General features: G+C 36.9%; 1 protein-coding gene across 3 annotated transcripts in view; it reads right to left on the reverse strand.

Annotated features, from left to right (window-relative positions):
* The window catches only part of LOC137034337 (ras-specific guanine nucleotide-releasing factor RalGPS1), a 171,320-nt gene that overhangs the window by 28,681 nt on the left and 127,524 nt on the right, over positions 1-15,115 (reverse strand). For all 3 annotated transcript variants that reach the window (XM_067407161.1, XM_067407160.1, XM_067407163.1), the window contains exons 9-10: positions 7,022-7,159; positions 6,811-6,904 (exon numbers count right to left, since the gene is read on the reverse strand). In XM_067407161.1, coding sequence (XP_067263262.1) covers positions 6,811-6,904; positions 7,022-7,159 — 232 coding nt within the window. The remainder of the gene's footprint in view (positions 1-6,810; positions 6,905-7,021; positions 7,160-15,115) is intronic.

The following is a 15,115-nucleotide window of genomic DNA, read 5'->3' on the forward strand; positions in this document are numbered from 1 at the left end:
TTTATAAAGCACATTTAAAAACAGCTGATGCTGACCAAAGTGCTGTACATGTCACAAACATAAAAATAACAACAACAAAAAACAAAAAAAAAAATCATAAAAAAAAATCATAAAAAGTTAAGGAAAGGCTAAGGAAAAGAGAAATGTTTTCAGGGATGACTTGAATGTGGCAACATAAGGGGCTAGCCTGATATATAAAGGTAGGCTATTCCATAATTTGGGTCCCACAACTGCAAAGGCCCATTTTTTAAGTCGAGTTCGTGGTACAACAAGTAAGCACTGGTCACATGATCTTAAGGTTCTTGACGGGGAGTGGCGAGAAAGTAAACTGGTCAAGTTCTCAGGAGCCAGATTGTTAAGAGCTTTATAAACAAAGTAAGATTTTAAAATCGACTCTAAATTTGATAGGAAGCCAGTGTAAGGCTGAAAAGATGGGAGTAACAGACTCATGCTTGCGCGTCTTAGTGAGAAGTCTAGCTGCTGAATTTTGAACCAACTGTAATCGAGAAAGAGATGATTGGGAGACCCCATAATAAAGAGAATTACAGTAGTCCAGACGTGATATAACAACAGCATGGATCAATGTTTGAAAATCACCTTTAGATAAAAATGATTTTACTTTTGAAAGCTGTCGGAGATGGAAAAAACTGGATTTTACCACAGCACTAATCTGTTTATCAAATTTTAGGTTGTGGTCGAAAAGAACACCCAAATTCCTGGCACAAAGGGTTTCATAAGGAGTTAGAGAGCCACAATCAACATTAACAATGCTGTTTTCTGTAGGTCCGAACAAGATTATTTTCTGGCAAGCCAGAAGTGGTTTTAGGCTGCTTCGATCATTATGTTTTAATGGGAAATAGAGCTGAGGGTCATCAGCATATAAATGAAAAGACACTCCATACTTATTGAAAATAGAGGCAAGTGGAAGCATATATAAAGTAAACAAAACTGGTCCAAGGATTGATCCTTGAGGAACTCCAGAGTTAAGTGGTATGGCAGAGGAGGAGTACTGACCAATGCGAACTTTGAACCATCTATTTGTGAGATAAGAGCGGAACCATTGTAAAACAGTGCCACGAATGCCCACAGCTTTCTCAAGTCGCATAAGAAGTATCTCGTGATCCACTAAATCAAAAGCAGAACTAAGATCTAATAAGACTAAAGCCACAGGTCTTCCAGAATCAGTTTCCATAAAAATGTCACTTGAAACTCTCAACAAAGCAGATTCAGTACTATGTAATGCTTTAAAACCAGACTGAAATGTTTCCTGTACAGAGTTCATGGCTAAATACATTTGCAGTTGAGTTAATACATCTTTTTCAATTATCTTAGAAATAAAAGGCAAATTTGAAATAGGACAAAAATTTGAAAAAACTGCAGAATCAAGATTGGGTTTCTTTAGATATAGTGTCACCACAGCATTTTTAAGATCTTTTGGGAAAGACCCAGTTGACAAGCATTTATTGATAAGCATTAAGCCAGTCTGTGATTGGTTCCCACACAAGCGTAACAGCGCAGCAGAAATGAATGCACGGGCTTCCAGACTGAGTTGCCGAGCGAAATCAAATCGCCGGCAGATTCGCTATACCCAGACTAGCGAAAACCCCATTTTGGAAGCTTTATATTTAAGAGTATACGTTTACATGGTAAATATGCAACACTTTGACATGTGAAATAATTTAGAACTGCTCATTCAGCAGCTTCTGTGTCTGGTGGGTTAGTTAACTTTCCACCCTGGTGAGTGTGTAGTGTTTCCAGACCGCTGGACCTGCAGTGCAAAAGACCTTGAGCCTTTCACGTTCACAACTCATCCAGAACACTGGCAATGGAACAGAAAGTGAGATGGCCAGTGGTGCTGAGGGAGGCTGGGGTTTGTCGGGCCAGGATACAGCCAGCAGGATGATGTCAATTCTGGATTAACTTCAATAGCCCGCCCTAAGGTTTCCATGCATTTGCGGCCATGAGAGGTCGTAACGGGGTCACAGACGAAACGTCACCATGGAGACCACATGACAACTGCCGACTATCATCATGATCCACTAGCTCTTATTTATCTCTTTCAAGAGATTTGGACTTCAGCCCATATCACCCGCAATAAAACAGCCTTGAGCTGTGCAGAAAACACCCTGGAGATTTCAGATACGGCAAACCACAAATAACACTTATGACACATGCTCAGAGTTCCTTCGCTGTACAAACAATGATGGATCAGCTAAAAAACGACAGATGACACAAACTGAACTGAAAACAGACCCGATTCACAACAAAATCTCTGTTATTTTTACAAAGAGTATTTTTATATGTATTTTTAAATGTGACTACAGGGCACACTAAAATACAGTTACAGGGCTCAACAATACGGAACACCTGATAGCTTAAATCGGGTCAGATGACAGAAGGGTCATAGTTGTTGAATATGTATGTTTTTTGATGCCTAAACTTCAAACAACCCACAACTAAACAAAACATTTGTATTTTTTTTTTTTTTTTTTTGCAATGTATTGAACATTGTTGTGGCAAGTTGTTCAAGTTAAATAAGTCATCAAAGTACAGTAATGCTATCTTGCTGATGAGGTCTTGTTGAAATTACAGGAATGACTTGTGAGAGTTTAGAAGTTAAAATAGGTTGAAAATGACAGAAAAATCTGTATTGTTTCCCACTTATATATAAAATATAAAAATACATACACTCACTAACCACTTTATTAGGTACACCTGTTCAGCTCGTTAATGCAATCAAATCTAATCATCATAAGCAACTCAATGCATTTAGGCATGTAGACATGGTCAAGAAGATCTGCTGAAGTTCAAACTGAGCATCAGAATGGGGAAGAAAGGAGATTTAAGTGACTTTGACCGTGGCATGGTTGTTGGTGCCAGACGGGCTGTTCTGAGTATTTCACAAACTGCTGATCTACTGGGATTTTCACACACAACCATCTCTAGGGTTTACAGACAATGATCTGAAATAAAGAAAATATCCAGTGAGAGGCAGTTCTGTGGGTGAAGATGTCTTGTTGATGCCAGAGTTGATGTCAGAATGACCAGATTGGTTCCAGCTGATAGAAAGACAACAGTAACTCCAATAAACACTCTTTGCAACTTAGGTCTGCAAAAGAGCATCTCTGAACACACAACACATCTAACCTTGAAGAAGATGATCTACAGCAACACTCCTGACAGCTGAGAACAGAAAACTGAGGATATAATTCACACAAACTCACCAAAACTGGACAAGAGAAGATTGGAAAAACGTTGCCTGGTCTGATGAGTGTCGATTTCTGCTGCGACATTCAGATGTTAGGGTCAGAATTTGGTGTAAACAACATGAAAACATGGATCCATCCTTCCTTGTATCAATGGTTCAGGCTGCTGGTGGTGTAATGGTGTGAAGGAGATTTTCTTGGCACACTCTGGACCTCTTAGTACCAACTGAGCATCATTTAAACACCACAGTCTATCTGAGTATTGTTGCTGACCATGTCCGTCGCTTTATGACCACAGTTGACCATCTTCTGATGGATACTTCCAGCAGGATAACGCACCATGTCACAATGTTCAAATCATCTCAAACTGGTTTCTTGAACATGACAGTGAGTTCACTAGACTCAAATGTCCTCCACAGTCACCAGATCTCAATCCAATAGAGCAGCTTTGGGATGTGGAGGAACGGGAGATTCACATTATGGATGTTCAGCCGACAAATCTGCAGTTTCTGTGTGATGCTGTCATGACAATATGGACCGAAATCTCTGAGGAATGTTTCCAGCGGCTTGTTGAATCTATGACATGAGGAATTAAGGCAGTTCTGAAGGAAAAAGGGGGTCCAACCAGATACCAGCATGATGTACCTAATAAAGTGGCCAGTGAGTGTATATATTCAAAAATATGCAAATGTTTGATTTTTCAGTCAAAATTTTACACAAAAATAGACATTTAAAGGTGCCCTAGAACTTTTTTTTTTTTTTTTAAATGTAATAAGTCTAAGGTGTCCCCTGAATGTGTCTGTGAAGTTTCAGCTCAAAATGCCCCATAGGTTGTTTTTAATACATTTTTTTAACTGCCTATTTTGGGGCATAATTAGAAATGAGCCGATTCAGGGTGTGTGGCCCTTTAAATCTGGTGCTCAAACAGCTAATATAACCCTCAAAATGGATCTTTACAAAGTGTTCGTCATGCAGCATGTCTAATCGCGTAAGTGCAGTATTTATTTTGATGTTTACATTTGATTCTGAATGAGTTTGAGGCTGTGTTCTGTGGCTAACGGCTAACGCTACACTGTTGGAGAGATTTATAAAGAATGAAGTTGTGCAAGTGTTTAAAAATGAAAATAGCGACGGCTCTTGTCTCCGTGAATACAGTAATAAACGATGGTAACTTTAACCACATTTAACAGTACATTAGCAACATGCTAACAAAACATTTAGAAAGACAATTCACAAATATCACTAAAAATATCATGATATCATGAATCATGTCAGTTATTATTGCTCCATCTGCCATTTTTTGCTATTGTCCTTGCTTGCTTACCTAGTCTGATGATTCAGCTGTGCACAGATCCAGACGTTCTGCCCTTGTCTAATGCCTTTCATAATGTTGGGAACATGGGCTGGCATATGCAAATATTGGTGACGTACACCTCGACTGTTACGTAACAGTCGGTGTTATGTTGAGATTTGCCTGTTCTTCGGAGGTCTTTTAAACAAATGAGATTTATATCAATTTTTGAATCTAGGGCACCTTTAACCTATTTGCGTGGGGCCAGAGAAAATGTTGGTCGGGCAAGTAAAAATGAGCAGGTCAGACGAAAAAAATCCTTATTGTTGCGCCTTGAGTTTAATTTTTTGTTTCCTGGTTACATAACACCATTTTTAGTCTGTTTCTCCCAAAACCTGTGTTTAAGGCATGTGATGTGTGATGGATGTATTCCCTGATACTGCATACTTAAAACTGATTGTCTGTCGTCAGCACAGGATTCGGTCCAAGCTAAAAAAATAAACAATAATTTCAAATGAGCTAAATGAAAGAGTGATATTGGGATGTGTTTATGTCTGAGCCTTTCACGGATGACCGTCTACAGGAAATGGAGAAAAAAGACATTTGCTTCTCAGACAGGTACAAAAGATGCTGAGAAACATGATGATTTTGTTTTACATCTGCTAAAGATGACTGTTAAAGAATATTAGAATTTTATAAACAACACAAGATAATATTCCATAATTTTGTGCTAATATGATTGCTTCAACAGATGGATGTTTTTCAGCATGGGTAATATCCGGATATTGGACTCAGTATCTCATTTCCCCTCCCATGTTGAGACATCAATATCAGTAATGTACTTATCATACAGTGCGTGCCAACGATAACAGCCTCTTCACAATGTTGAGATGAGCGGTCCAAAGACAATCACTTATCCCGCAGGATAAACATTTAAATCCAGCATAATCAGAGGCTCTTTTAACTCTCTCTGATGAATTGCTAATTTACAAATTTACTTTGCAGCTGTTCATGATGGAATGAGGTCGAAAGGAGAACTTCAAAAGTTCACATTAAAACAAAGACAGAATTACTGCATTCTTCTTTAAAATGACATTAAAGTGTTAGTTCACCCAAACATGAAATTTCTGTCATTAATTACTTGTCATTCCACACCTGTAAGACCTCGGAACACAAATTAAGATATTTTAAGTTTTTTTTTTTTTTTTATTATTATCCTCCATTGAAAGCAAAGAAATTACCACATTCAAGGCCCAGAAAAGTAGTAAAAACATCTATAAAATAGTCAACGTGACTATAGTGGTACAACCTTAATATTATGATGCGACTGGAATACTTTTTGTACTTTGTGCGTGACCTTTACAACATGATTACATAACGTGTGGCGCATCACAGAGCAGTGCAAGATGAGCATTTGTGGTTAAAAAATTATTTTTTTTAAGATAATGACTGATTTCACTAGATAAGACCCTTATTCCTCGTCTGGGATCATGTAGAGCTCTTTGAAGCTGCACTGAAACTGACATTTGGATCTTCAACGAATTGGTAGCCATTGAAGTCCACTATATGAAGTAAAATCCTGGAATGCTTTCATCAAAAACCTTAATTTCTTTTTGACTGAAGAAGGAAAGATATAAACATCTTGGATGACATGGGGGTGAATAAATTATCAGGAAATTTGAATTCTGAAGTGAACTAATCGTTTAAACACATCTCTGGCACAGAATTGCTGGAAGCTTTTGTGCAAAAAAAGTACATGCTTTACCTTTAACCAAATTATATGATTTGGAACAATTGCATATACGGATTTATATCTCATTGGTTCCTCCATGTGTTTGTTCTCCTAAACCCTGCTGAGTTTAAGTAATGCAATTTCATGTTGCTCAAACTCACAGAACACCCAGTGTTTTAATAAAAACACATTGCATTTGTGTAAAACACTATTTAATGGTATAATGAAAATGTCTAAAGGCGGTTACAGTTTCACCACATTTATGTGATGACTTTGCTTCTTACTGTGCTGACCACCCAAAAATCTAATCGCGGTGTTGTTTGCCTATAAAAGCAGTGACCCGTGAATTCCCAGTGTCAAATGCCTCGGGATGCCCGCCTAGAAAAAAAACAACAAATGCAATCATCTGCTATTTCCTGATGCTCTGCCTTAAATCATTGGTCTGGCCGACGGGTCGCCCTCACTCTGGGCTGCTGCCGGTGCCACGCTTCCTGCTAAAGTCATCATGTCGTTTGAAGGAGCACCACTGCATGTAAAATCCCTTCGCATTTTACCTTTGAGACCGCCAGCTCCTCACTTACTTGAAATTGTCGTCTTCCACAAACTTTTGAAGCTCCTCGATGTAGCGAACAGACATCAAGTACTTCTGCACATGCGGGAGGGTCACGAGGTGGTCTGTGGGGAGGTTGAGGGTCAGACGTGTGCATGTATATAAACACACATATATATCAATCTGAAACATATTTCACGACTTAATATTCAGCGAAACTAACTGAAAGTAAATGAACTGACCGTATGTACAGGACATCTGGAGGTCAGAGATCACCCGGAGGATGTTGTTCATCTGATTGGTTCTTTGCTGAGTCTCAATGATGCTGTCAGAGGCTGGATAGGCCGAGTCGATGTAAATCATGTCCAGCAGGTAGATCCCTGTATGTGAGAAATGGAAGAGATATAGACTGTAAGTATTAATGTTAATTTTGGATTCAACAATATAAAAATTTGATACTAATAATATAATAATGCCAGGATGATGCATTACCATGAAAAGACTTTTGTCATTATCAACAGCTGACTGTACATTATCTGGCTTATTTAATGGCTACTAAAAATAAAGTAGATAGATAGATAGATAGATAGATAGATAGATAGATAGATAGATAGATAGATAGATAGATAGATAGATAGATAGATAGATAGATAGATAGATAGATAGATAGATAGATAGATAGATAGATAGATAGATAGATAGATAGATAGATAGATAGATAGATAGATAGATAGATAGATAGATAGATAGATAGATAGAATGTATTTACATACATTTATTTAAATCATTTCAAATAAAAAATATATTTTATTTAAATAATGTTTTTGGAAAAAATATTTAAATACATTTATTTTAATAGAAAATAAATAAACAGTATTTACAGTATTTAATAATAATTTAAAATGTATTATAAATTATGTAAAAATAAATTTGATATGTATATATGTACAAATAAATGTAGTTAATAAAAAGCAATGTGATTGGAAAAAAAGTCCATTTTAATTTTAGTTAATAAATTTAAACTATCTATTTTTAAATTATTTAAGCAAATGTATTTAAATTAATAAAAAAATACATTATTTATATAATGTATTCAAAAATGTATTTGTAATTATTTAAATAAATTTATTTATTGAAATATTATATGTTTATATCACCATAAATGTGGTTTATAAATAAACAGTGTTTTGGGGAAAAAGATTTCATTTATTTCAATTTAAAGAATTATTTCATTAATTTATTTGAAAGAAAGAAAGAAAGAAAGAAAGAAAGAAAGAAAGAAAGAAAGAAAGAAAGAAAGAAAGAAAGAAAGAAAGAAAGAAAGAAAAACAGTTTTTTTTGTCAGAGCACTACATGCTGACATCTGTACAGAAATACTCTGTTTACTCATGTAAAACTTTAAGAATGATTATTTTAAGTGTATTAAAGAGACTGAGATATAGCACCGTCATGCACCGTTATGCTGTATTACCTCAGCCAAGCTGTGATACACATGATACGTACTGACTAACAAGAACCAGACATATACTGCAGGAACAACTGGACAATACTGGCATTAATTTATCCCAGAATGCATCTTCATTTAGAGGGGAGGTAGAAATTACACAACTGCACAGCATTCACAATTGGTCAAAGAGTAAAACATGCGATGAGATAAAAAATGATCATGTGAAGATCTGAGGCAGTCATGCTTGGGTTGTAAACATGTCCCATGTTTGTATTTTCAATATCAGGCTGTATTTGTGATGACGGCATACTACTACAGTATACTACTAATTCATACACTCCAGTATAAACTGAACACAATGAACTCTTACAGAAACAGTCCACACAAAAACATGTTTTCTGCCTCATTTACCAACCCCTTCACGTTGTTCCAAACCTTTATGACTTTCTTTTTTGTGTGGAACTTAAAATAAGATTTTGGACAAAGTCTGACCTGCATTAGTGTGATGGATAGCGCCAAAAAAAGCACCATAATCAGATTGGCGATATAAATCATCCACCGTCTACTTTTTATTGCATGAAAAGGAGCAGCTCAGACATATAGAAGCCCATTTCCACCACATAAAAAAAATATGCTTTGGTAAATCATAATTATGACAAAACTGTTGAGATTATGAGATACTAAGTCATGATTAGTTGATAAAATTTGGAGCGGTTTGGCCTGGGTATAATTCATTTTTGTTTAAAAAAAAAAAAAAAAAAAACATGCTTTGGTACATTTTAGTTTTGACAAAACTTAAGACAATATTAGACATACTAAGTCAATAATGAGCCGAAAGTTGAAATAATGAGATAAAATAAACTTTTTATGTCATAATTATGATATCATTTGATATTTTTATGTCATCATTTAAATTTAAAGGGGTGGTTGATTGTGACTTCACTTTTTAAACTTTAGTTAGTGTGTAATGTTGCTGTTTGAGCATAAACAACATCTGCAAAGTTACGACGCTCAAAGTTCAATGCAAAGAGAGATATTTTCTTTTACAGAAATAACTTAAGGACTACAACGAGCTTCTTCCCGTGTTAGTGACATCACTAAGCCTAAAATTTACATAAACCCCGCCCCCGAGAACACGCAACAAAGGGGGTGTGGCCATGCTGGGCTGCTTTAGAGAAGAGGAACAGTTGCTGTAGTAGTTTTGTTGTCATGCCGTCATTTTACGCCGGACTGCTTCACAAACGAGGATCAATTCAACACTGGATTTGCACAAAAGATGAACATGACGGCACATGCTAGTCGATGAGTTGAATCAACTCCACAGCAACTACATAAATTTATCCACTAACCATTCAGAAACATCCAGTTTCATTCTAAAAGTTGTAACTTCTTCCTGAGTCTCTCCATCAGTGTCGACTCCGGTTTGAACAATGTAAGGCTGAACACCGTTACTGACAATCCTCATTTTGGCTGCGTGAGATTCTCCAGCTTTGTTGTTGTTGAGCTGTTAAAGCTCCGCCCTCTTCTGGAAAGGGGGCCAGGAGATGCAGCTTATTTGCATTTAAAGGGACACACACACAAAAACGGTGTGTTTTTGCTCAAATAGAGGCAAATTTGACAAGCCATAATAAATGATCTGTGGGGGATTGAGCTGAAACTTCACAGACACATTCTAGGGGACACCAGAGACTTATATTACATCTTGTAAAAGGAGCATTATTGGTCCCCTTTAAATTTTGGGTGAACTACTCCTTTATTTAGATAATGAACAAAAACACATTGCCGCCAAATATGATGCATAGTCTGAATTAAACTCGAGAGATGCTGAGACAAATTACTGAGAGTTAAAGGCCTTCAGATGTGTTCAATGATCCTCAGTAAGAACCACTGGAGTGACAGCTGCAGTTCGGATGTGGAAAGAATGAATGATCGCTGAGGTCTGTGGAGAGTGAGAGCAGATGTATGAGGCATGTGGCATTGCTATGGAGGAGATGGCATGTCCTCCTGAAAACTGCGGTTTCTCTAATTAATGCACTCCATACAGGGTCACTTATACCAGTGTACACAGCAAAAAACACTATTTCCTCATTATAATCAGTGCAGCATCAACTTTTTTCTCACGGGCTGTGAATTGTCTCAATAAAGGATTCAGTCTCTTTAAACCCCTATTTTCCAAGAGCCTATTTGCTCTGATTGGTCAGATGGCTCAAGGTGTTGTGATTGGTCGAACAAAACTCTTCCAGTCTCAGCTACAAATACAGTGTTTGAGGGCGGGGCAAAGTAGACATTCTCGGACAGCCAATGAAGACCATAGATGGAAATTATGCAAATTAGTTACAAACCTACGTAGAATGTTACGAAAGCTTTGGCAGATCAGAATCGATTCCTTCTTTTAGGAGACATGCCTTTATTTATCTGCACTTTGATCTTTACAACATTGCAGACCTTTTACATTCACTAACAGCTATATTACATACTGCATGAAAGGTGTAGCTGATCAATTATCTCAGTTGGACCTGCATATGTGAATAACCTTTGTGCAAATATAATATCTAGCTGCAGCAGTACTGTAGTTTTCATAGATGAGCTTAAATACACTGAATCTTTCAATAAAAAACAAGTTTATCTTATACTGGGGAAAGTGGCTGGTACTCTAGCAAATAAATGAAAACCACATGGCTGGATTCAAACTGAGAGTGGAAGTCCTCACAATCTAATAAAAGCATAAATCAAACTAATATATAAAACAAAGCACATGCCAAAATCTGCAGTCGAACATCGGTGCCCTGGTAGTGATTACTTGAGCAAATGACCTGGAGGGGTTGTGTAATGCGTATGGTTATTTATGGAGCTCAGGATAAACTGCTCCAGGGTGCTTGTCCTCAACAAAACACATGGAGATGTTCATCTGTGCTGTTTAACAAACAAATATTTAAATAAATGACCTGAATCAGTGACACAGCATGAGGTTCTATTAAAAACCTGAACTCATGTGAGCAAGAAACTGTGAGAGGAAATGTTATCTGTTTCATGAATAAAATTATAATCATATCCATCCATCTTTCTATAATTCCATCCATCCATTGTTCCATCCATCTATCATCCATCTTTCTATCTCTTGTTATATCCATCCATCCATCTTTATCTATCCTTCTATCCATCCATCATTCCATCCATCTTTCTATCTATTGTTCCCTCCATCCATCCATCTATCATTCCATGAAACCCATCCAATCGTTCCATCCATCCATCCATCCATCATTCTATCCATCCATCTATCATAACATCCATCCCTCCATCCATCCATCCATCCATCTTTCTATCTATCATTCCATCCCTCCATTCATCTATCGTTCCATCCATCAATTCATCCATCCATCGTTCTATCCATCCATTGTTCCATCCATCCATCCATCCTCCATCTTTCTATCTCTTGTTATATCCATCCATCAATCTTTCTATCTATCGTTCCATCCATCCATCATTCCATCCACCAATTCATCAATCCATCGTTCCATCCATCCATCCATTGTTCTATCCATCCATCTTTCTATCTATTGTTCGATCCATCCATGATTCTATCATCCATTCATCCATCTTTCTATCTATTGTTCCATCCATCCATCCATCAATCCATCCATCATTCCATCCATCCATCTATCCATCCATCTTTCTATCTATTGTTCCATCCATCCATCCATCCATCCATCCATCCATCTATCGTTCCATCCATCCATCCATCTATCCGTTCCATCCATCAATTCATCTATCCATCGTTCTATCCATCCATTGTTCCATCCATCCATCCATCCATCCATCCATCCATCCTCCATCTTTCTATCTCTTGTTATATCCATCCATCAATCTTTCTATCTATCGTTCCATCCATCCATCATTCCATCCACCAATTCATCAATCCATCGTTCCATCCATCCATCCATTGTTCTATCCATCCATCTTTCTATCTATTGTTCCATCCATCCATCCATGGTTTCTTTAGGGTCGGTAAGATTTTTTTTTTTTATGTATTTGTGTTTTTAAATGTTTTTGTAACACTGCTTTTAGTTGGTCAAAACAGTAAAAACATTAATATTGTTAAATATTATTCAAACTTAAACTTATAGAAAGTTCAAAAGATCAACATTTATTGAAATGGATTTTTTTTGTATCATTATAAAAGCCTTTACTGATTAATGTGATCAATAAAAGTATAAATCTAGATATCAAAATCAGCTTCACTTAAAGGGAAAGCAAGTGAAGTAAGTGAAGCATATAGTCCAAATAAAGCAATAAACCAACAGAAATGTAATTCAAGTCGATGAGTTGAGAATAGAACATCTCCACACATCCAGTTCAAACACACACTGCGGTACGAGCGATCTCAACAGATTCTGAGTCACACTATGGCTGCATCCACACGATGACATCACCACCTAACATGACAGCGACGCCAAGCAACATAATCAACATCTACTCTGCCATTGTATTACCAAAGCCAGTCTGTTTCAAAGCACAAAGTCATGGAGCTCTGAATAGTTGAGTTTCTTAATGCAAAACATCATTTCTTGTTTCCTTTTTATTTTGGGATGTTCTTATCAGCAGAAACTTTGTTTGACAACACTGGTTGAAGGTTGTTGGAAGCAGTTGCACAAGCAGTTACAAATAGATAGTTTACAGCTCACCTTCTGCCTGCATTGTGCATGTTTTGTTTAAGGTCATCTTTTGTTTTTCCAGGAAACGCTGATGAAGGACTCACTGATGAGATGTTCAGACTAAACAGAATCAGGGCAAAGCTCTCTGGTTCCCTTAAAAGGCAGCAGTGTGGCATCTTACATAACTCTCGTCTTCAGAGTCTTAAGGCACATGATGCAAACCTGTCGGATCGAACAGTACATCACAGTTCCTTCCTTCTATTGCAACATTCACCTTGGACAGCACAGCTCCACATCATGTGTTGTTCTTATTACACAATCACAGCCGTTTGCCCAAAGAGACTGTGAAAACGTGCTAAAGCAAAGCTCACAAAGATGCGATTTGCTTCCAAGTCTGATCTTCCAACACAAACCAGGTCTTTTCACATGCAACGGGCTCTGGGTTTGATCATCCAAATGCTCTTTGTCTGGTGTGTTTTATAGCTACATGTCTGCACAAGTTACTATCTTGGCTAAAATGTTATGTTCTTGCAATCCAGACTCTGTGGATTGTTGCTCTTTGTTCTGTATCATGAGCAACAATTTGTTATGCATGATCATACGTGCATGTGGCAAACAAATAAAATGATCAAATTGTTAATTTGAAGTATTTGTATGACCATTACTCATCAGCAAAATAACAGTCCTAACCACATGCATGAAGCAAACCAGCACTGAACAACACTGAAATACATAGAAGCACTGATGGAAAAGGAAGTCTTGATGATTTATAAGCACTGAAGCATCTTTACACATGTTGGACAACACTGCTGCCAGGCAATGAGCTCATCCAACAGTTTCCATACACATAAACCAACACTAATTAAAAACAAATACTACACTACTAAATTAACTGTAAGAGAAAAACATTTTTAAAAAATCATATTATAATAAATATATATTATACATATGAATGCTTTCATTGATATCCTCATTGTATTGTACCAGATAAGTACTACTCTGACTGTAAACATGTGAAAGATACACCTTCAGGGCAGGGTTTCCCAAACTAAACCTAGTGTTTCCCATTAATTACAGAGACTCTGGCGGCCCGCCACAGTCTAATTTGTGCCGCCACAGTTTTATAATGAACCGAAAATATTCCAAAACTTCTCATAATAACATAAAATGTTTCTAATGTTTGTCTAATGCTTTGCTTTGTAAATCTGTTTTCAAAGAAATGGCAGTTTCCTGCCAAAATAAAAGCTCAACTGCAGTTTCCTTCAAAATAAAGGCTCAAGGGTTTATCTCTTGCAAGAGTAGAAATTAAGACAAAATTATTGTAATTTCCCTACTGTAGTGTAAAGTTTAAATTGTGCTGTTGTAAAATATTATGTTTTAAATTTACTCAAATATTACATTTTAAAACATAATTTAAAAGGTGCCATCGAATGTTTTTTTTTACAAGATGTAATATAAGTCTAAGGTGTCCCCTGAATGTGTCTGTGAAGTTTCAGCTCAAAATACCGCATAGATTTTTTTAAATTAATTTTTTAACTGTCTATTTTGGGGCATAATTAGAAATGCGCCGATTCAGGTTGCGGCCCCTTTAAATGCTCACGCTCCCCGCCCACGGAGCTCGCGCTTGCCTTAAACAGTGCATAAACAAAGTTTACACAGCTAAAAATGGATCTTTACAAAGTGTTCGTCATGCATACTGCATGCATGCATCGGATTATGTGAGTATTGTATTTATTTGGATGTTTACATTTGATTCTGAATAAATTTGAGGCTGTGATCCGTGGCTAACGGCTAAAGCTAACATTACACACTGTTGGAGAGATTTATAAAGAATGAAGTTGTGTTCATGAATTATACAGACTGCAAGTGTTTAAGAATGAAAATAGTGACGGCTCTTGTCTCAGTGAATACAGTAAGAACTGATGGTAACTTTAACCACTTTAACAGTAAATTAGCAACATGCTAACGAAACATTTAGAATGACAATTTAAAAATATCACTAAAAATATCATGATATCATGTCAGTTATTATTGCTCCATCTGCCATTTTTCGCTATTGTTCTTGCTTGCTTACCTAGTCTGATGATTCAGCTGTGCACAGATCCAGACGTTAATACTGGCTGCCCTTGTGTAATGCCTTGATCATGGGCTGGCATATGCAAATATTGGTTACGTAACAGTCGGTGTAATGTTGAGATTCGCCTGTTCTTCGGACGTCTTTTAAACAAATGAGATTT

The sequence above is a fragment of the Chanodichthys erythropterus genome, chromosome 13, assembly GCF_024489055.1.
Source record: "Chanodichthys erythropterus isolate Z2021 chromosome 13, ASM2448905v1, whole genome shotgun sequence".
Taxonomy (NCBI): domain Eukaryota; kingdom Metazoa; phylum Chordata; class Actinopteri; order Cypriniformes; family Xenocyprididae; genus Chanodichthys; species Chanodichthys erythropterus.